This window comes from Rhynchophorus ferrugineus, unplaced genomic scaffold (genome assembly GCF_030347505.1).
Source record: "Rhynchophorus ferrugineus isolate W39M unplaced genomic scaffold, kcgeb_rfMv2 rfM5, whole genome shotgun sequence".
In the NCBI taxonomy this organism is placed as follows: domain Eukaryota; kingdom Metazoa; phylum Arthropoda; class Insecta; order Coleoptera; family Curculionidae; genus Rhynchophorus; species Rhynchophorus ferrugineus.
The window spans coordinates 26,517,270-26,539,939 of NW_027472584.1; the positions used below are offsets into that span (position 1 = coordinate 26,517,270).

General features: G+C 32.7%; 1 protein-coding gene across 1 annotated transcript in view; it reads left to right on the forward strand.

Annotated features, from left to right (window-relative positions):
• The first annotated feature begins 20,790 nt into the window (after window positions 1-20,790).
• The window catches only part of dve (SATB1_N and homeodomain domain-containing protein dve), a 37,941-nt gene continuing 36,061 nt past the window's right edge, over window positions 20,791-22,670 (forward strand). Inside the window, exon 1 of the mRNA XM_076405838.1 lies at window positions 20,791-21,177. Coding sequence (XP_076261953.1) covers window positions 21,082-21,177 — 96 coding nt within the window. The 5' untranslated portion in view covers window positions 20,791-21,081. The remainder of the gene's footprint in view (window positions 21,178-22,670) is intronic.

The window sequence follows — 22,670 nt, forward strand, 5'->3', positions numbered from 1 at the left end:
GAATTAAATACATGGGATAAAACAAACTAACTTTTTACCGCTGCTTGAACTTAGCTAATAAAGAAATGGATCTCTCTCTCTGTCTGTGTGAGTGGAGACCGGCCTTTTCAGTCTTTTCACTTTTGGCAATTTGGAAATATTAATTATTGTTAATAGAGCGCGTATGTTGCGAACGTTCATCATCCCCAGTTTTAGTCTCTGTTGGCTTGATCGAGACCCTCAATGGAACAGAGAAATGAAATGGAATGAAAACCAAAGAGGTCGGTGATTAAATTATTAATCTGTAATATGTAGGTTACAGGGAAGTGAATAAGATATAATATATGATTGTCCCATTCTTCATATGCGCATTTCGAAAATCTGCATTAAGTTGTGTATATGATTTGCTAATTATATGGTTATCTAGTTTTTGACTATTTCATTTCTTGTATATATTTGTGGATATTTTATTAATTTCATAAAAAAATAACAAAACACTAGTTTCATAATAGAGGAAATTAAAAAATTATAGCTGCGATAAGACGACAAATTGAGTTTATAATTATATATTATTCCCAGTGAGTATCTGCAATATTCATTCGGAAACTTATCAAAATTGAATATATGAATCAAAATTGTAATGCATTTTAGATGTGATCTTGAACTTAGCTAATAAAGAAATGGATCTCTCTCTGTCTGTGTGAGTGGAGACCGGCCTTTTCATTCTTTTCACTTTTGGCAATTTGGAAATATTAATTATTGTTAATAGAGCGCGTATGTTGCGAACGTTCATCATCCCCAGTTTTAGTCTCTGTTGGCTTGATCGAGACCCACAATGGAACAGAGAAATGAAAGGGAATGAAAACCAAAGAGGTCGGTGATTAAATTATTAATCTGTAATATGTAGGTTACAGGGAAGTGAATAAGATGTAATATTTGATTGTCCCGTTCTTCATATGCGCATTTCGAAAATCTGCATTAAGTTGTGTATATGATTTGCTAATTATTTGGTTATCTAATTTTTGACTATTTCATTTCTTGTATATATTTGTGGATATTTTATTAATTTCATAAAAAAATAACAAAACACTAGTTTCATAATAGAGGAAATTAAAAAATTATAGCTGCGATAAGACGACAAATTGAGTTTATAATTATATATTATTCCCAGTGAGTATCTGCAATATTCATTCAGAAACTTAACCAAAATTGAACATATGAATTAATATTGTAATGCATTTTAGATGTGATCTTGAACTTAGCTAATAAAGAAATGGATCTCTCTCTCTGTCTGTATGAGTGGAGACCGGCCTTTCCAGTCTTTTCACTTTTGGCAATTTGGAAATATTAATTATTGTTAATAGAGCGCGTATGTTGCGAACGTTCATCATCCCCAGTTTTAGTCTCTGTTGGCTTGAACGAGACCCACAATGGAACAGAGAAATGAAAGGGAATGAAAACCAAAGAGGTCGGTGATTAAATTATTAATCTGTAATATGTAGGTTACAGGGAAGTGAATAAGATATAATATATGATTGTCCCGTTCTTCATATGCGCATTTCGAAAATCTGCATTAAGTTGTGTATATGATTTGCTAATTTTATGGTTATCTAATTTTTGACTATTTCATTTCTGGTATATATTTGTGGATATTTTATTAATTTCATAAAAAAAATAACAAAACACTAGTTTCATAATAGAGGAAATTAAAAAATTATAGCTGCGATAAGACGACAAATTGAGTTTATAATTATATATTATTCCCAGTGAGTATCTGCAATATTCATTCGGAAACTTATCAAAATTGAATATATGAATCAAAATTGTAATGCATTTTAGATGTGATCAAAAAAATTACGAGGATTATTAGCAGCCTATTAGCAACAGGCAACAGTATTTAACTATTACTTTCGCAAGAATCATGAAGACCTTTTAAAAAGGAAAGAATTATATAAAATTCATATAATTTGTTAATATATGGATCTATAAATAAAAACATAAGAAATATGTTGCCAAATATCTGCAAAACTCTTTAAAAATTAATGATAATAATTAAAGGTTATAAGCCAGCAAACGTTGTAAATGAGTCAACGTTGATGCGGCAACATTATGACGTGTTGACATTATAAATTCGACTGCATTGGTTGTTTTTTTTTTGGATATATGATATGTCCCTTTATTTTATTAATACAGGCATTCCACTACTAGAATATAATTTTGGAGAATCCTGGCATGCACACAAGGATTTGAATTTGTGACGTTGCCAGTTCTTACAAATTATACGTACATCTGAAGAATATAATATAAATACTAATAAGGTAAGGTAATTTTTTTTAACATATTTCACTTTAAGAAGAAAAAGAGAACATAAAATAATATGTATGTAAGTTGAATACTGTATCAGTTCACTTGCATAAATTTGAATTTCATTTCAATTCACTACATAATTACGTTTCTTTTCTCCTATCATTACTAATTTAAAATTAAATATGTTTGTAAAAGATTATGTATGTTACATATTATAGGAGATGAAAACTGTACCAAAAATATTTTAATTTACCTTTTTTGAAAAAATTGTGAATTTATTTTGATTTTGAATTATTTTTTTCTTATTAATTGCATCTTACATTAGATATCCTAGGTACAATCTTATTTTACAAACTAATTTATTGGAACCGTTCTGTTGTACTTTTATTTATACACAAGCAAGGCGAGTACGGGATTAATACATCGGTATGTATTTCCCAAATTAAAATAAAACTGAACTAGTTAAGATGAAGTTAAGGATATACTTATACACTAAACAAGTTCGTGTAGTTTGGTTTGCTTCAATCTTTTGATTTCCTGCGTGTTGTCCAGTAGGTGTGTTGCTTCCACATTGCGTTGTGACTTATCGACCTTATTTCATGTTTTAAGGCGAAAAATTGGATCACTTCGTGTATCCTTTGATTTCGAGGTCATCGTGCAGCTTTTATGTACTCACGTAGCGATAAGCATTGGTAATTAATCGTAGAACTTTGTTTTGGATACGCTGGATTACTAGCTGGTTTGATTTCTTGATGCAATCCCATGGGTCCAAATTGGCTTTATAATTGAATGAAAACCCAATCTCCTTGATTTTAGGTTAAGTTAAACGTATTTTCCGGTTAACCAGTACAGTTGCTCGACTTTGAGTATAATCTGCTCTGCGTTTTGTCTAGCATGATATTTCCAGTTTAACCTACCATCGAGATATATTCCGAGGTAGATTGAGAATTGTGATTGGTTTGTAAATTCTAGATAACTTATTCTATTTATTTTATATTCTTCAGATATCCGTATAATTTGTAAGAGCTGGCAACGTCGCAAATTCAGATTCTTACGCCAAAGATTATCGAATATGGTTTGGTCATCACTCTGAGTAGTCACTACTCTCAAGGTAGCCTTGTTAACATTCGGCTGTGCTAATTCTTTTTTGTGGTATGAACTGAAACGCAACTTAAGATCGACACCGCAATAATTCCATGGCTGGATAACGTCACGTACCTAAGTCTTCACTTCGACCGGCGGTTCGGTTGGCATTCCCAAATCCAGAAAGCAATCCAAAAAGGTTCGGGGATAGCAAACCTGCTATCTTCTCTGATCTGCCCTTCTAGCAGACTTCCCATTTCCATCAAATGCTTATTTTACAATATGTTAATTCGGTCCGTATTCCTCTACGGATCTAATGTCTACTTTAAGTTTGTTACACCCAACCAGGTCAAACGGCTTCAAGTTTTCCAAAATAAGCTCCTCAGGAGAATATTAAACGCTCCATGGTTTGTCAGAAATAATCAAATTCATAGGGAAACTGACACTCCAGAAATCAAGCACTTCATATCTCAATCATTCCACAAACAACAACTCAGCTCAAGTTCTTCTGAAAACGCGCTTTTTCGCGAGCTGGTCGACCTGCTGGGAGCTTAGCACCGCGTCACCGCCAAGCTCCCCCCCTTTTCCATGCTGAAACGACCCCATCCGTCGCTACAGTCATAACTTTTGCCCCCATACAACAGTACCCAGTTGTGTGTTAACTCAGGTTCGCGAATTAATAGAATCGCCGGGTCCTCGTGCCCAATAACGGCTGTCCGATCAGCGGGTGCTATATCCTCAAATTCAATGCAGTAGCAGTAGCGATCCATAGGGGTCAACTGTGAGGTGGTTTCGGTTTAGTGTATTGGTAAGCCCAGAGGCAGTCCCACATAACCCGGTCCAACTTGTCACACCAGGGCAAGTCTCCGCGACCAGGTATGCGTCGTGCATTCCACCGTCTGGTTTTTAGGCCAGAACAAAAAAAAAGGTATGAACTGAAAGACAGAAAGATAAAGTAACTTTATACTCGTTTATTACATCTGACACTTGACAAACAAATATTAATTATTTTTAATAGAGCGCGTATGCTACGGAGTAAAAGCGATTTTCTTCCCATTAAGAACGTTCACCCACCCCTTGTTTAGGTCTCGATAGCCATCGAGAGCGTCCAATGAAAAAGTGAAATAAAATAAGAATGCAACGGAACGAAAACCGAACGAACGAAGCGTCGGGGATGGAATTGTTATTATAATCAGTGAAACGAAGTGATCTTTTAAATGGCGGCCTTTATGGAAGGGTGTCATCGCGCTAGGAATAATTAAAGCTTTGTATACAAAATTCGGAGCCTCTTTATTTAGTGGCTTAAGTAAGAAATTAAAAACGGGATTAAAGATTTTTTTCCGAAGCAAAAAGGGCTGGAGGAGGCACATTAAGATGCCGGTCCGCAATTGGTCGGGACGTTGTTGATTAATTCCATCTCTACGTCGGTAAGCGATTTGTTCCGGTTACTTAGTATCTTTTACGGTCCCCGAATCTCCGACCATGGATTAAAACGTAATAACTCTTCTTGCAGGCGAAATTACATTTTTAATTTGAATAACTTATTTTTTGTGTTGATAGAAGAATTTGCGAAGCCTCTAGCGCCCGCTAAGACGTGCCCCAACTGTAAAAATTGTGATTGTCGACCGAAGCTAAATGTATAATGATAAAGATCGAGGCTTAAAAATTATAATGGGCCACGGGGAGTTTAAATAAGGGACGAAGACGAAGGGCATTAGACGACCACCGACTTGGGTCACGATGCGATATCAGCGAAGTTAAAATCTGATCACGTCCCTTCTCTGATCTTAGCACGTAATGAAAAATTACACCTTAGTTAAGAGACTAAGGTGTACTACTAGTTCCATATAAGATCGTCCGCCGGAGAAGCATTAACTCTTGTTACGTCTTAACTTACTAGTATTTACAAACTAATTCATTATTATTTTTTTAATGTAATATTATTAAAATTACTTTATTATCTTCCGGAGTAATATAATATTTTATTGAGTTCTTCAATTTATTCAAATTATACAGGCCAGTCCTAGGAATGACCGATATTTGAAAAACAAATCATAATATCCAATCAAAAGTATTGATGTACGATAAATATCGATTGAAATATATCGATATGTATAAATATATCAGAATAACCTTTATATTTAATACCATGTTAAGATTTAATTAATTTCCTAGCACTTGAAAAGCCGCTCAAGTCCTTATGATTCTCAAACCGGGGAAAAATCAGATGTCTCCTCCTATTTTCCTATAAGTCTGCCAAAATAATCACAGAAGAGAAAAATATTATTCCAAAATATCTGTAGCGACCGCTACGACCCTTTAGGCCACCACGCATCCACCTACACCAAGTTCAAAGGTTGGCAAAGCCGGTGGATTGGTACCATGAGGTTTCCGGCTATAAAAGACTACAACAACGACGTCTCGCTCTCTTTTCTTTTCTCTACCCCCTTGTAACAGTACCACTTCCACAGCGCTACCATACTTCCTCTACCTAACCTAATATCCTGTTCATTTTCCCGTCGACCACATGTATCAGTTTAAATGGAAAAAAACAAGTATTTCTTCAGCAAGTGTTTTTAGTTCTCATACAGATTCCTTCCACAAATAGTAATGAGTGTTCGGACAAACAATCGCATCGACAGCTACACATTCCAATCGACCGGCAGAACATTTCTACAAATGATGACCCCGACGTGATCAAAGTGCCTAATAGGTAAACCAGCTCAACATAAGCCACTCTACAGATACTGGAGATGCGCATGGAAGGATAGTACGAAGAATGGAACCCATCAACATCACATGGTCGACGTTATCCCATGAGACTAGCCTGATGGCCGAAACCCATGGAAGCCCATCATGCATAACATCAACACATGAACACCCTTACGTCATGAAACAGGACACGCAAGGCATCACACTAATAGGCACCCTCAAACATATTGGAAAGCACCAAGACGAACGACATCCTGTACAACTTCGATGGCAGCTGATCCCGTAAAACTCCTCGCTCAGATTGGGATCCCCATCTCATAAGCAGTCCCTAGGCGATTCATAGCGTAATTGCGGGTGCACTCCGGAATCTGCACTACATAGAGTTACGTCCCACGGCAGCTCCACTAGGAGGGGAGTGATGTATCGACCGCTACTACCCTTTAGGCCACAACGCATTCAACTACACCAAGTTCAAAGGTTGGCAAAGCCGGTGGATTGGTACCATGCTGTTCCCGGCTATATATAAAAAACCATCACGACGACGTCTCGCTCTCTTTTCTTTTCTCTACCCCCTTGTGGCAGTATCACTTCCACAGCGCTACCGTACTTCCTTTACCTTAACCTAACATCCTGTCAATTCTCCCGTCGACCACATGTATCGTTTAATATCCCAGTAAACAAGTATTTTTTCAATCAGTGTTTTTAGTTCTCGTACAAATTCCTTCCAAAAACAGTAGTGAGTGTTCGGGCAAACAATCGCATCGACAGCCACACATTTCGACCGACCGACCAGACGAACGTTCCTATACATCAATTTGGTTTAAATAATAAACACGAAATAAGAAAATGATAAAATGTATTGGTCCGCTGCATTTCCCGATATATCGAAAGCTTTCGACAAGGTGTGGCACATTGGACAGCAGATTAAATTGAAAAACCTTTTGCTCCAGACGCACTTTCAACTGCTGAAATCATATCTCACGGACAGGCATATTATTGTAAAACAGGATGACGAATACACTGATCTACATCCAATATATTCAGGCGTTCCACAGAGCAGTGTCCTTGATCCATTGTTATATTTATTGCATACAACTGACCTACTGACCTCAAGAAATACCATTGTTACAATATATGCTGACGATACAGCGGCCTTATCATCACACGAGGATCCAATATGAGCTCCACGATATCTCCAATTAATAAGCTGTTTAAAGTATTTTTTTTACTCTTTGTGATTCCACAATCTGCCCTATAGGCAATAAGTACTTCTTATGTCTATATTATATATTAAAGTAAATGAGACAAAATCTATCTATGTGACATTCACCCTTTGTAGAAAGATTTGTCCCTCAATAAAAATGAATAGTTATGAACTTCCGCAAGCAGACAATGTTAAATATCTGGAAATGCATTTTGATCGATGCTTAACATGGAAAAGAACATATAGTGATAGAACTCAAACAGCTTGGACTTAAACTAAACCAAATGTATTGGTTGTTGAATCTAAATTATCCTTAGATAACAAGGTTTTTCTGTATAAGTCAATACTTAGGTCCATTTGGCCCTATGGTATTGAACTGTGGGGTACTATTAGAAAATCTAACATAACTATCCTTCAGAGGTTCCAGAACAAAGTGTTTCGAACCATCGTCGATGCCCTATATTACGTCTCCAGCAAACTAATTCAGCGCGATATATCCTTGGAACCCATAACGAGTGTGATTCAAAGTGTTTGTACTTATATTATTTAACAGAAATCATAAAAAAAGTACTTATTGCCCACGGGCAGATTGTTGAAGTTCTAGAGATCAATTAAAAAAAAATGTATCAAAGTAGCATCATATTTCTAACATATAACTTTCTAAAAGCATTTGATGGGTTTTGGCAACCGATTTAGTAAAATCAATCGACAAAAACAATTAATAACTCAATGTTACTAAATGAAAAACTATTATTTTGTGTAGAGAAATGTCAAAACCGTGAGATTTAACGGATGATTTTACGTTGATACTTCGCGTTATCACCAATAGATATCGCTGATTAAAATATATGCAAGCACCTAGTAATAGTTTCTCCATTTAAAATTTTAAACACCTGTTTAGCTGGTGAGTGAAAAAGCAATTTAGCAGCTATTATCTTTTTTCTACGTATTAGTATTTAGTACTAATTATGTTATCCAAGTCATTTAGATAATTGTTATATCTATCAAATAAATGCCTTTCAAACAGGAATTAAGCTAGCTTTTTAAAATAAAATTTTCTAAATAACTTCTAAAAAGATTAAACTGCTGTAGTTTTTCGTATAGACACTTTTTGCTACAATGTCTATTACTGAAATTGTAAAATTATATCATTAGTATTGAGAAGATAGATCGCAACACAATTTCCTGGTTATTCCTGCTCATATGTCTTCTAATTCATAATCTGATATATAGGTTTATTGACCGGAAGTTAATTGATCTGTATAGTTGTCGCTAGGCTTAGCAAAAATGCAGAGAATATTTGTTTTTCCACCAAAGAACGTTCAATGAGCCTTTTTCTCTAAAACCCAATTGATAAGTGATTGTAAGAATTTTCATAAAAAATGTAACATCGGCAATAATGTCATTTTTTTAAAAATATATTTTATTAAACCTCGAGGGTTTATCTGGACTCGACTTATGGTTTAACGTGGGTTGCGAACCACGGTTCTCGGCCTTAAGTCTACCGACTGGCGAGTGACCAACTTAGAAATCATCCCAGAAAACATCCGGTCTTACCCAGTTTGGTTACTGGCATAACTGGGAACATTTTCTTTGTCGGATTTTACACTCTTGCCTAGAATTATCACAAATATTAAACAATCACAACATAAATTTACGACCATGCCCTAGCAGGATTCGAACCTGCGGCTATCTCAACAGTAGGAGGACCGTGCTGTCGCCTTTACCACTTTTACCAACCATGTCCGCAATGTCAAAATTGTACTATTTTATCAACAGCTAATAAAAAGCTAAACAACCGAAATAGACTTGGCACGACAATAAAAAAATTAAAAAAATAGCTACTTTTTTTATGAACACATTTTAGTGAGATAAAACTCAATAACAAAATATATTTGTTGGGTATTTCAAATTATTAAAACCGCAACCATTAAAACATAATAAACAAGCATTTGTTTTGCATGGATAACTAGAATTTTACATTCTACATAACGGTACCTTCACCCTCTTATTATTGTTTAATCCAGAACAGTTTTTTAGCTACATCCAGTCAGTTGTCTGTATAGTTTCGGCTATTTATATTATACAGTGCAGAATAACAAACCTTCTATTAAATTATTTCGTTTTCAAAAGCGAATTCTGCTTGCCACAGAGCGCTTCTTTTGCACCGCCACGATTTTATATTTAATAAACATCAAAGCGTTTCAAATAATCTCTGATAAACCCTACTAATGATCTTCATTTCTTTCTAGACGTCTCCGTATACACTCAAAGAACTAATTGCTAAGATTTCAGTTCAGTGCACCTGGTATGGCAAATTACCCAGAATCCGCTTTTCTCCGGAAAAAAATACTTTCATACCTTAAAAGAACCTTTAATCTTTCGATACATTTTAATAGCCGCTAGGGTAGGACGCTTTAAAATATAAATATATATATATATATATATATATATATATATATATATATATATATATATATATATATATATAATATTTAAAAATATCTTCCCCTCTTACAAACAATTATAATATAGTGGTGAAGAGTTGCGTATAAATTTGCGATTAAATTAATTAGAGGGTCCCTATAAATGCTAAGGTATCCATGCAGAAAGCCGAAGGGTTATTTCAGGAATAAACAGTCCCCTACATGCTTGATGAATCAATTTATTTCGATGCACTTGGGGTTTTTAGTCGACAGTTAACTGCTGTTTCCGATTCTAGTAAGTTCGCGTTTTTATTTTCTAAGAAATTCGTTAATTAATCAGTTACAATTGTTAAATAAATAATAATATTTTCAATAAAAATAATTTTAATATATATTGTTAAAAAATTTATTTAATTATTTATTAGAATTCGTTTTACCATATTAATTATATCCTGAACACCTGTTCAAAACTGACATATATTCACAAAGGAATAAAGAGTTGTACTGATATTTTTAAAGTTATACCTTAAATGAATTTTACACCATTGTCGATAAACAATCACAAACGTATTTAATACAATTTGAGAAGGATTCGCTTTCGAATCACTATAATCAAATAATATTTTATTTTAGAGAAAACCAACTACATTTTGTAAAAGATAATTTATTTTTGAAATTATTGGCAAAACCTTGTTGATATTTGACATGTTTTAATCTATAGATACATGTCGGAAACAGTTATACAGAAAATATACTATCAAACACTGTGTAATATGACAAAAAATTAGAAAATGAACATTATTTGAAACTGTGCTTGAAGAACTATCACAAAAATCAGCGAAAAAATCGTAATTTAACGATTTGTTGCAACGTCTACCCCATTCGCCAGATTTAGTTCCGTGTAATTTCTGTTTGTTTTCATATATTTATTCTCTATTGTCGAAAAATTGTATGGCATTGATTAATCTATAAATATATGTTAAAAACGGATTTGCAGAAACCACTGTACAATGGTTGTGCAATTGAAGGAGAATTATAAAAGTAACATTATTTGAAACAATATTCTGCGCATACTTCAAAGAACTGTCTCGAAAATCAGCGAATTGTTGCAACTTTTACTCTATTCGCCAGATATAGCTCCCACTGACTTCTGTTTGTTCTCACATTTATATTGTCTATTGCCAAAAAAATTGATGCTTAATCCATTGATATATTTTAGAAATAGTTTTAGAGAAAATATATTTTCAACTGCAGGGTAATGGTTGTGCAACATGAAGAAAAAAAAGAAAAGATTATTATAACACATCCACCCTATTCTTCAGATATATCTCTCTCTGACTTCGACCCTTTCCCGCTGTATCCAGAGGATTAGGGAGATTTTATTAAGAAATAAAATGTATATTAAACCAGAAAAATATAGTTATTTGGATGAGAACAGTTAAGTTTATCAATTATGTTATTATATTATGATAAGATATAATATTATATTATTATATATAAGACTTAATTTTAATGATCCCTTAGATCCCATCAGTTTATTTAATAGGATCAAAAATATTTAAACTTTAATAGTGAAACAAACTGGAGGTTTAAATAAAAATTAAAGAAACCAACAGGGATACGGTTTTGTTTAAACATAATATCGATATAAAAAGATGCCGATATAAGACGAAAGATCAATACTGGGGTCCTTTCGCCGGAGTTCCGAATAAATTTCTGTATTAGCATGACCGATTACATCCGAGAGCCCAAAAAAAAACCCGATGTATTTTATTTAATAAGGTTTTTTAAATCAACACGGTTTGCTGAACTCAAAAAGACGTAAATTCGTTGTGTCAGGGGGTTTACTCGAGGCCTTAGGTAAGATGTATTTCTTGGCTTTCAATAAAAGGGTGGAATATAAGGAATTAAAAATAAATGGAAACTTTTTCCATAAGTCCTGTTAGATTACAAATAATGAAAGCTCGGCTCGCATTGCGTTTAGAGTTTTAATAGTCTTATGGCACATCGGGTGGAATTAGTCGTCATGCCAGAAAGCGTACAGGGTGAAACATTATTTTGTAAAATAAAGTGTAATTAATATATGCTTTGTTATGGTGTTTTTCCGGCTTCTCATTGTTATATTTCGGGATTTTTGATGGCAATAGAATCACGTCTACTATCTTTAGGTGCTTATATAATGAATAAATATATAACCAAAATTAAATAAAAACAATCTTTCTGTTTTCTTGATTTTTTTCTATAAATCCTTCCTTATTTCCTGAAATTGGCCTAATGAAATTAGACATAATATCGGAAATTACAATATCTACTATTTTGTATAATAATTTGATCTCAGTTGCTCGAGATATTTTGTGAAAAAAAAATCCTTCGCCATTTCATCATCATATCTATAGAATTAAATAAATACAACGAATAAGAAGTCGATCGAATACGACGTTGACTCACCCTGTAACGTAGCATCTCCAGAGATATTTATTCGTTTTTCCGAACGACCCGGTCCGAGACAATGCCAAGCTAAGAACGGTCGTGATTTCGCTTTAATCCTCGTATAATGGTTGTATAATTCTTCCAGCTTGGCGATGGCGAAGCAACTCTTTCCTTCAATGATCGTCTGTCCTAATATATTCAGGAGCATTCTCGGAGGACTCTTTGGCCTGATTTCGTTTTTTTAACTCTTTAATTAAACCGATCTGAAGAAGCGTACTGATGTCAATTGACGGTATTGTTATCAATTGTTGTGGGTTGTCGACGATGCTATATATGATTAACGTTTTTTTATACATAGTTAAGGTTAAGAAATAAATAAGTATTCGATTAAAGTCGAAGGTAATTCAAATAAAAACTATATTGAAGTGTTATGATTTATTTAAGGGATATTCTAGTCTAGAGATTTAAAAAAAATCTTTTTTATATAATCCTGTATCCTACAAAGTGAAATTATAACATCTGGATTTTTGCCACTTAAAAAATAGTAAAAAAAATTATCTGAATTTTTATTTATTTGAATTTTTATTTGAAATTAATTTAAATTTTTATAAATATTTTTAAGTGCATGTTTCTAAAGTGTTAATCTTTGAAAACATGAAACGAAAACTCGACTTTTCTTCGGATTTCCAGACTAGAATACAGGCTCAACATATTTCGACAATTCAGAACATATATATGCAGTTAAAATGAAAGTTTTGGCCCATTAAGACGTATGTAAAAAAGGGAGTAATTAATATATCTTAAAGCGGAATATTCTTAGTAATCAAAGCATGAGGATAATTAGATTTGCTTTGTCGTTTTCTTTAAATGTTCGGTAAAGGATATCTAAATGAGTTATTGGAGTCCCGAGTGTACGCATTGCAGACGTGTAAATTGAGTTTTAGAGTTTAAAGCCTTTAGGTAAGTAGTAAGTAATACACTTAGCCTTTCCAGCTAATTGTTGCATAGGCATAAGTCCCGCTAGGGCTCTTAGACGGTTGAATCGCTCTTTGTGATACTTCGGACATTATTACCGAGAGCTAATGGATTTTATGAAGGGTTGACTTGTGTCTTCGATACCAGTCAGTCTGCGAACGTAGCGGGCAGTCTCGCTTACTGACTAGTTCGGCCCCTTTTCCCTCAGATCTTACGATTTCAAATTGAATTATTCCCAATTTTATCTTTAAACTGATACCACCGCTAATAGCGTTTAATTAAAAACTCTTTCAGAGATTGTTTTTAAAGATCTTCTCCTCCCTATAATTATATTGTATAAAATCCATTAAAAAAACCTATAAATAATTTTTGGTTTTTTAATTTGAGATAATGACTATATCGTAGGCAAATGTTCAAAAAACTGTTTCTTTTGTTATTGGGATATGAGTAGGCTAGAGCAAATACAAGAATGGTCCCAAGACCCTACCCTGCAAAATTTCAGCCGATGTAGTTTGAAATGTTGAAAAAATGGAGAATAAAATCGATGAGAATGTATCAGTGAGTATTCAGTTCATATAAAATCAAATTTATTCTGAATTAAATTAACATTAGTATTATTTCTGTGGGTACTAAGTAAGGAGAATAAGTGCTCTTATAAAATCCGAATTAAGCAACTTATTGAGAATGATTTTGCAGTTATTTAAGGCAATTCACAACATAATTTACTGAAATTCATTCAGGTTCAGGGTGTATGATGGATTGAAAATGCTTAGCAGTACCGAATTTTTGAAAAATTCTCCTAGTCCTTAGAATCCTAGAATCTTGAAGTTGTGGGAATATTGCTGATTATAGTCTATTGGAGTTTGAGTAAAAGCATCGCATTTTGAGTTGTAAAGCCATCGAAAGTAAGCTGAAGAGTTGACCAAAGTAGCCCTAGTCATGGACTGAGCGGAATTTGAGAACAATTAAGCTTAGAAAACATCTTCATAGATATTTGGATAAAGATATTGCCGTTCAAATAAGTCTTCAAACCGTCAGACACTGGCCAGGTGTTTGCAATATATGATAATTGATATGTTTCATTCATTTCTATTATAATGAAAGATATTAATCCAGCTATCAAAATAAAGATGAAGAATTGACGTACATGACACATACATTCAATTATATATGTCATAATTAAGATATATCCATTGTAATCGATAAATTATATATTTACAATAATCGATATATTTCGATTAAACGACCCATCATGGAACTACCACTAACGAAAATGGTAGTATAGGGATGTTAGCTGCTGAGAAAATATCCATATTAGAAATCTGAAACTAAAAATTCCACTATCCATATTTTTTCAAAAACATTCGATACCTACCACATTATTGTTGGTATCGTCGATTCATCAGCTTAAAATGTCTTCCTGATAAAATAAAACAATTTACAGTAAATTAAAACTGAATGTTTTCATTTCCATCAATTTTATAACGTATATAATATATATATATATATATATATATATATATATATATATATATATATATATATATATATATATATATAAACGTATGTATGTGTGCCTTTTAAAGCACTCCATTATCAGAATTATAAATTATAGATATTTTAAAGTAGCAATCTCCATGAAAACATCCTAAAGAACCAAACCACATAGAGAGAGAGAGAGATACCATACTTTCGCATACTTGTAAGCCATATTTTAAACATTTAAATTGTATACTTCGTTTTAAAAGCGGTGCAGAAGATCTTGTGGGATCGATTTGATTTGTAGTTTTGAAATAATGTAACTTCGCTCCGGTTTATTTAAGAAGTCTTGCGTCGCAAGGGCCAAAACTACCCGACCCAGGGGAGTAGTTCGAGAAAATATATTCATTTTAAATATGAAAGTAATACTACAGAGAAACGTACCCCATATGTATGTCATTGGAAAATTTAGTTTTATTTCAAATGAAAATTCTATTCTCATTCTATTGTACGTCTCACACTCGCGTATATATAAAAAAATACAGATAACATCGAAATCCCGAGTTTGATTAATATTATGTTTTCTTTCCATATATACATTCTGTGGAACATTTCGTTATTTTATTAATAAATAATGTAATTACATTCCCGCATTATTGAAGCAATGCAACAAAGTGTTAATACATAAATACAGTACTATTTCTGTAAGTACTAAGTAAGGACAATAAGTGCTGTTAGATAATCGGAATTGAACAATTTATCAACAATGGTTTTACAATTATTCAAAGTACTCCTCGACATAATTTACTGAGTTTGATTAATATTATATTTTCTTCCAATATTCATTCTAAGGAACATTTCGTTATTTTATTAATACATAATGTAATTATATTCTCGTATTAACGAAGTAATGCAACAAAGTGTTAATATATAACTACAGTACTATTTCTGTAGGTACTAACTAAGGACAATAAGTGCTCTTAGATAATCGGAATTGAACAATTTATCAACAATGGTTTTACAATTATTCAAAGTACTCCTCGACATAATTTACTGAGTTTGATTAATATTATATTTTCTTCCAATATACATTCTATGGAACATTTCGTTATTTTATTAATAAATAATGTAATTACATTCTCGTATTAACGAAGCAATGCAACAAAGTGTTAATACATAAATACAGTGCTATTTCTGTACGTACTAAGTAAGGACAATAAGTGCTCTTAGATAATCGGAATTGAACAATTTATCAACAATGGTTTTACAATTATTCAAAGTACTCCTCGACATAATTTACTGAGTTTGATTAATATTATATTTTCTTCCAATATACATTCTATGGAACATTTCGTTATTTTATTAATAAATAATGTAATTACATTCTCGTATTAACGAAGCAATGCAACAAAGTGTTAATACATAAATACCGTGCTATTTCTGTACGTACTAAGTAAGGACAATAAGTGCTCTTAGATAATCGGAATTGAAGCATTTATCAACAATGGTTTTATAATTATTTAAGTGCTCCTCAACATAATTTACTGAGTTTGATTAATATTATATTTTCTTCCAATATTCATTCTATGGAACATTTCGTTATTTTATCAATAAATAATGTAATTATATTCTCGTATTAACGAAGTAATGCAACAAAGTGTTAATATATAACTACAGTACTATTTCTGTAGGTACTAACTAAGGACAATAAGTGCTCTTAGATAATCGGAATTGAACAATTTATCAACAATGGTTTTACAATTATTCAAAGTACTCCTCGACATAATTTACTGAGTTTGATTAATATTATATTTTCTTCCAATATACATTCTATGGAACATTTCGTTATTTTATTAATAAATAATGTAATTACATTCTCGTATTAACGAAGCAATGCAACAAAGTGTTAATACATAAATACAGTGCTATTTCTGTACGTACTAAGTAAGGACAATAAGTGCTCTTAGATAATCGGAATTGAACAATTTATCAACAATGGTTTTACAATTATTCAAAGTACTCCTCGACATAATTTACTGAGTTTGATTAATATTATATTTTCTTCCAATATACATTCTATGGAACATTTCGTTATTTTATTAATAAATAATGTAATTACATTCTCGTATTAACGAAGCAATGCAACAAAGTGTTAATACATAAATACAGTGCTATTTCTGTACGTACTAAGTAAGGACAATAAGTGCTCTTAGATAATCGGAATTGAACCATTTATCAACAATGGTTTTATAATTATTTAAGTGCTCCTCAACATAATTTACTGAGTTTGATTAATATTATATTTTCTTCCAATATTCATTCTATGGAACATTTCGTTATTTTATTAATAAATAATAATGTAATTGGTATTATAATTAATACTCTATAATGAGACTTTACCGTTCACATGTGTAATTTTGTTGAACTGTGAATAATATGTTTATTCAAAATTGTTACGAAATTATAATAGTGATTGAAAGAAAATCCCAGTAAACTCATCAAGTACTTTTGATAATCAGTTGCAATCAGTTCATTTGAACGGAAACTTGAAACCAGCTTGCCAGGTTTCTCGAATTTTACGAAATCCGTCCTATTCGCCAGATTTAGCTACCGGTGACAACAATTTTCATCAAATGAAGTAACGATGGAAACAAATTAGACATATATTCAAATTTCAAGGAAAGAATACATAAAATAGATCATAGGAGTAAGCATATTTAAGTTCTCAGAGATTACATTGAGTAATAAAATTTATTTAAAACCATAAAATCGTGTTTCTCTTATCAAGACGACTAACTCGAGTGAACAATCTCGTAATATATCATTTACATATTTAATTCCATAATCACTTTATAAGTCGGCACGTATAAAAACGATACATTATTGAAAAAGATCGGTACAGTTGGTATTTAAAAATGTTTATTTATCAAAAAAAATTAATCTACCGATAAAGGGTAAACTTCAAAAGCCGAATAATCATCAATTAATACGAAATCTGAAGTGGTTATTGTGCTAATCGATTCCTTATCGCAATTATGTTTACCGTTGAAGACGCAATTTTTGAATAAAATATTTTCAAATATTTGCTTAGAAATATTTTACCAAACTTGGATTTGGAAAATTAAAATAATATCTTTATATAAATCGGTTCTTTCGGTGAGACAAAGCCTCGTTCATTGTTCTGAGTTAGTTAAATAGATTTGAATTATCATTATATTTTAAATCCTGTTTACCACTGCTTATTGTAAACAGGCATGATGTTCAAGATTTTCCAAGCTGTTGGTTGTTACCAGTTACTAAACATTATTTTGATTGTAATGTCATAAAATATTAACTGCTGGAATTAGTTCGTAGCGTTTTGGTATTACTTACTAAACAGTTGTTAATAAACGACCATTTCAATACATTAAAAAAAATCGCTGCAGAAACTTATCTTGTTTTAATAGAACTCATGATCTAAGGGAGCAAACATCTCTAAAGTGGTTGGTGTATTATAAAATTGGTGATTTTGATTCTCAAGACCCAGATAGATTCTGGGGGTCCATACTTATTACTACTCAGAACAGATTGCAATGAAATCTAAGAAGTTAAATGTTTCAACTGGTAAATCAACGTATATGCCTACATAATTCACTTCTTCATATTGAAAAGACTTTATTTCACTCTTTGCCATCACTGAAGAACAAATGGAAATTGAAATGAATTTAGCCAGCAGAGATGTAGAAGAAAGTTTCATTAAATATAAATCAACAACTGGAAATTTAAATATATTTGTTTACGGTTAGTTTACCAAAGAAGATCGCTATTTCTGAATTCCCACAGGACACTTCTCAATATTTTGTTATGAAGCTGTTGAATTATATACAGATTACTCTTCGTGGAATAATCCCAACCGGGATGCCTTATGGATTTGTTTATACTGTAGTATTTTGTTGTATGTTGATAGGGCAGAATTTCCAAATCTTCCAAATTTAAAATCCAGTTCTTCATTCAACACATTATTTTTTAAATGAGCTTTCCAGCAAAGCAAATAAAATGTTGGGCTTCATAATGAAACTTCAGTCTCGTAATCAACTTTGTTTCTTATATTAGTTTCATTAACTAAGTTATATTAGTCTCTCATTCCTCCTATAAATATTTCCTTCTCTTACTTCTTTCGTTGTATTTACAAATATTAATAAAAACACACATTTTTACATCATCGAAAGTGCCATATTCGCCAGATTTAGTTATCAGTGACAATTATTTTCATCGAACGAAGAGGTAATTTTTGTAGGATAATTATTGCTTTTGTTAAATGTTGTTAAAACATTTCTCGGTTTCATAGACTTGCCGATTTCATTTTTTTTAAGTGACAATAATTTAAGAGTTGATTCAAATAATAGTTTAAAAATGTTCTAATTATTTTGCCTTTTGGTCGATCTAGCGGTACTTCTTTGTTTACAATACTATTAGTCAGTAAGGTTAAGAAGAATGTGAGAATGTTCAGAATACATTTTCCTATATTTGTGTAATGTGTGTGTTGTAATTAAAAAAATATAATCAGGTGTATTAAAAATGTATGACGAAATATATACATTGCGTGCAGTATATCAATGAGGAATTTTTTTAAGGTAAGAAGAGTGGCAGAATAATCAGGAAACATATACATTACATCATTGGGGAATTACCTTTATACGGTTAGAAGGACGGGAAAATGATCAGAATTCATATCCCTACGTTTATGTAATGTGTGTATTGTAATAAAATAATTATAATCAGGTGTAATTAGAATCTATAGCGAAATATGCACATTGTATAAAGTTCATACTTAGGGGCAATATTTTACAATACTATTACTTTATTTTAAGGTAAGAAGAGTGGCAGAATGATCAGGAATCATATACCTACGTTTATGTAATGTGGATTGTAATTAAAAACTATACAATCAGGAAACATATACATTACATCTTTGGAAGAATTACCTTTATACGGTTAGAAGGATGGGAGAATGATCAGAATTCATATCCCAACGTTTATGTAATGTGTGTATTGTAATAAAATAATTATAATCAGGTGTAATTAGAATCTATAGCGAAATATGCACATTGTATAAAGTTCATACTTAGGGGCAATATTTTACAATACTATTACTTTATTTTAAGGTAAGAAGAGTGGCAGAATGATCAGGAATCATATACCTACGTTTATGTAATGTGGATTGTAATTAAAAACTATACAATCAAGAAACAAATACATTACATCATTGGAAGAATTACCTTTATACAGTTAGAAGGATGGGAGAATGATCAGAATTCATATCCCTACGTTTATATAATGTGTGTATTGTAATAAAATAATTATAATGAGGTGTAATTACAATCGATAGCGAAATATTCACATTGTATAAAGTTCATACTTAGGGGCAATATTTTACAATACTATTACTTTATTTTAAGGTAAGAAGAGTGGCAGAATGATCAGGAATCATATACCTACGTTTATGTAATGTGGATTGTAATTAAAAACTATACAATCAGGAAACATATACATTACATCTTTGGAAGAATTACCTTTATACGCTTAGAAGGATGGGAGAATGATCAGAATTCATATCCCTACGTTTATATAATGTGTGTAATAAAAAATATAACCAGGTATAATTAAAATCTGTAATGAAATATACACATTGTATAAAGTACATCGTTGTACATACAAAAATAAAGTATATCTATCCTTTCGGAAATGAAGCAAAGTAAGAAAGGATATGGGAAACGAACATGTCGGAAATCGCGGACAAATAGGAAGAACCATATGAGCCGCGCGAGAGCATTTAGGATGCTCCAAATTCGCGGCTAAATCTGGAGGGATGAATAATTTGCCTGAACCCTTTGTTGCTTGTGGGACATACCTTGTCGACGAACCGCCTCTATCCGTTGAGAAAACTCCGCCTACACATCTACTCGTTTGGCGTCTGGACGCCGTAAAGCCGAGCGGGCGCAGGCGTCGGATTACCTTTTCAAACTTTCTCGAAGAATTTATTTTCGCGAACCGATCGAGAGCCGCTTAGCCCGCGACCGGGACGAGCCGTGGCCAGGGGCGGGGAGGGAGGGGGTGGCCGGGCTTTCTGGTGGCGAGATTTGCCCGATTGATCCTGGCTCGTATGACACAGCAGCGGGCGGGCATTGAGGAGACCGCCATATTCATTAAGAAAAAGCGCGGAGTGATCCCTTTAAAAAGAACAGAACGTCTCGGAGGGGGGCGGGGGGGTGGTGGCGTGAATTCCAACGCTCGGTGCTACCACCACCACCGCCGCCGCCGCCGTCGACGCTGCCGCTGCCTCTGCCGCCGTCGCTTCCTTCTGCGCGCTCCAGCTTCGAGCGCCAGTATCGTATCGGCAGTGGTCGTGTGGACTCGCGCGCTGGCCCGCTGAACGTCAAGTCACGTTGTCGGCGTCATGGCCTTAGCTTAGAGCTTCGTGTATCGCGTCGATCACGGATCCCTATCATGGCGATGGACTTTCAGAGTGCGATGGAGACCTTCGCCGAAGCCTGGGTCGCTGCCAGCATTAAGGGAGCCCCTATTTCCGAGATCTCGTCTCAGGTAAACTAATTCGCGTCCAATCGGCAACCTGTTTCCGCTCACTCTATCATAACAACCATTTAAAATAGTCAAATAACCATTTACACAATGGAAACACTGAAGACATTGACAAACATAGACAGCTTCTTAATCTGAATAATATTTTTACTCAAATCTATATATTTTGTCTCAACTGAACTGTTTCCACTCACTCTATCATAGCAGCCCTTTACACCATAGATAAATTAAAAACATTGAGATACATAGACATAATTCTACAACTGCTCAATTCTATATTTACTCGAAGCTATATATCTCGTCTCAAGTAAACCAATTCACGTCCAATTGGCAATCTGTTTCCACTCAATCCATCATAGCAACCATTTACATCATAGAAAGACTAAGAACATTGACAAACATAGACAAAATTCTACAGCTTTTTTAATCTCAATTATATATTTACTCGAAGCCATATATCTCTCTTAAGTCAACCAATTCACGCCCAATCGGCAACCTGTTCCCACTTACTCCATCATAACAACCATTTAAAATAGCCAAATCACCATTTATACCATAGAAACAGTAAAAACATAGACATAATTCTGCGACAACTTCTTTCATCTCAATTATATATCTAATCCCTCATTAATTATTCATACATAATACACAGAGAGAGAAAGAAAACAAATAATTTAACCAATATAACCAATAATTCACAGCCGACGGTACTAAACCAAACCAAAAACATCGAATATTAACCTAATGATTTACAAGACACCTATTTTTTTAAATATAATATCAAGACGTATTTTACTACATGGCATTGACGCAATTATATAAATAGATTATTAAAGAAACTAATTATTAATACTTAATTTTCCATTAAACTGTTTTAAATAATAACTAATTGCTTCCAAGCAATTTAAAATTTAAAAATTACCAATAACATCGCATTCATAATTGGTGCGTAAGTTCAAATAGGTTAATGCATTTACAAATAAAAAAATATATAGGAAAATATTAATATGTTTCGAAGGTAATTGCAATCGATCTTTAATATTTAGTAGAAAAACAAAAACAATGTTTAAAACCTTGTTATATATATATATATATATATATATATATATATATATATATATATATATATATATATATATATATATATTTCCAAGAAAAAAATTGTTTGGTCGTGTAGTTTTGATTTTATATATGTAAGCATTACCGAATTGTATAACAATGACGTATGAAGCTAGCCCGAAAAAGAAACCTAACCAAATCAAAGTAGCAAAGAAATTCGGGCAAATGTGTTAAAATTGTTGAGATTTTTGTAATAGGCCCGATATATGTTTTCCTTATCAAAATAGTTATTATCGGTACTGACTGCGGCATTCTCGATTAATCTTATGTTTGGATAAATATACTTATAGATTTTGTTATTTATTTGTGATACCGATTTGAAACATTTAAACCAACAACATAAGAACCGAAAAAAATCGGGATTATTTGTTAATCGG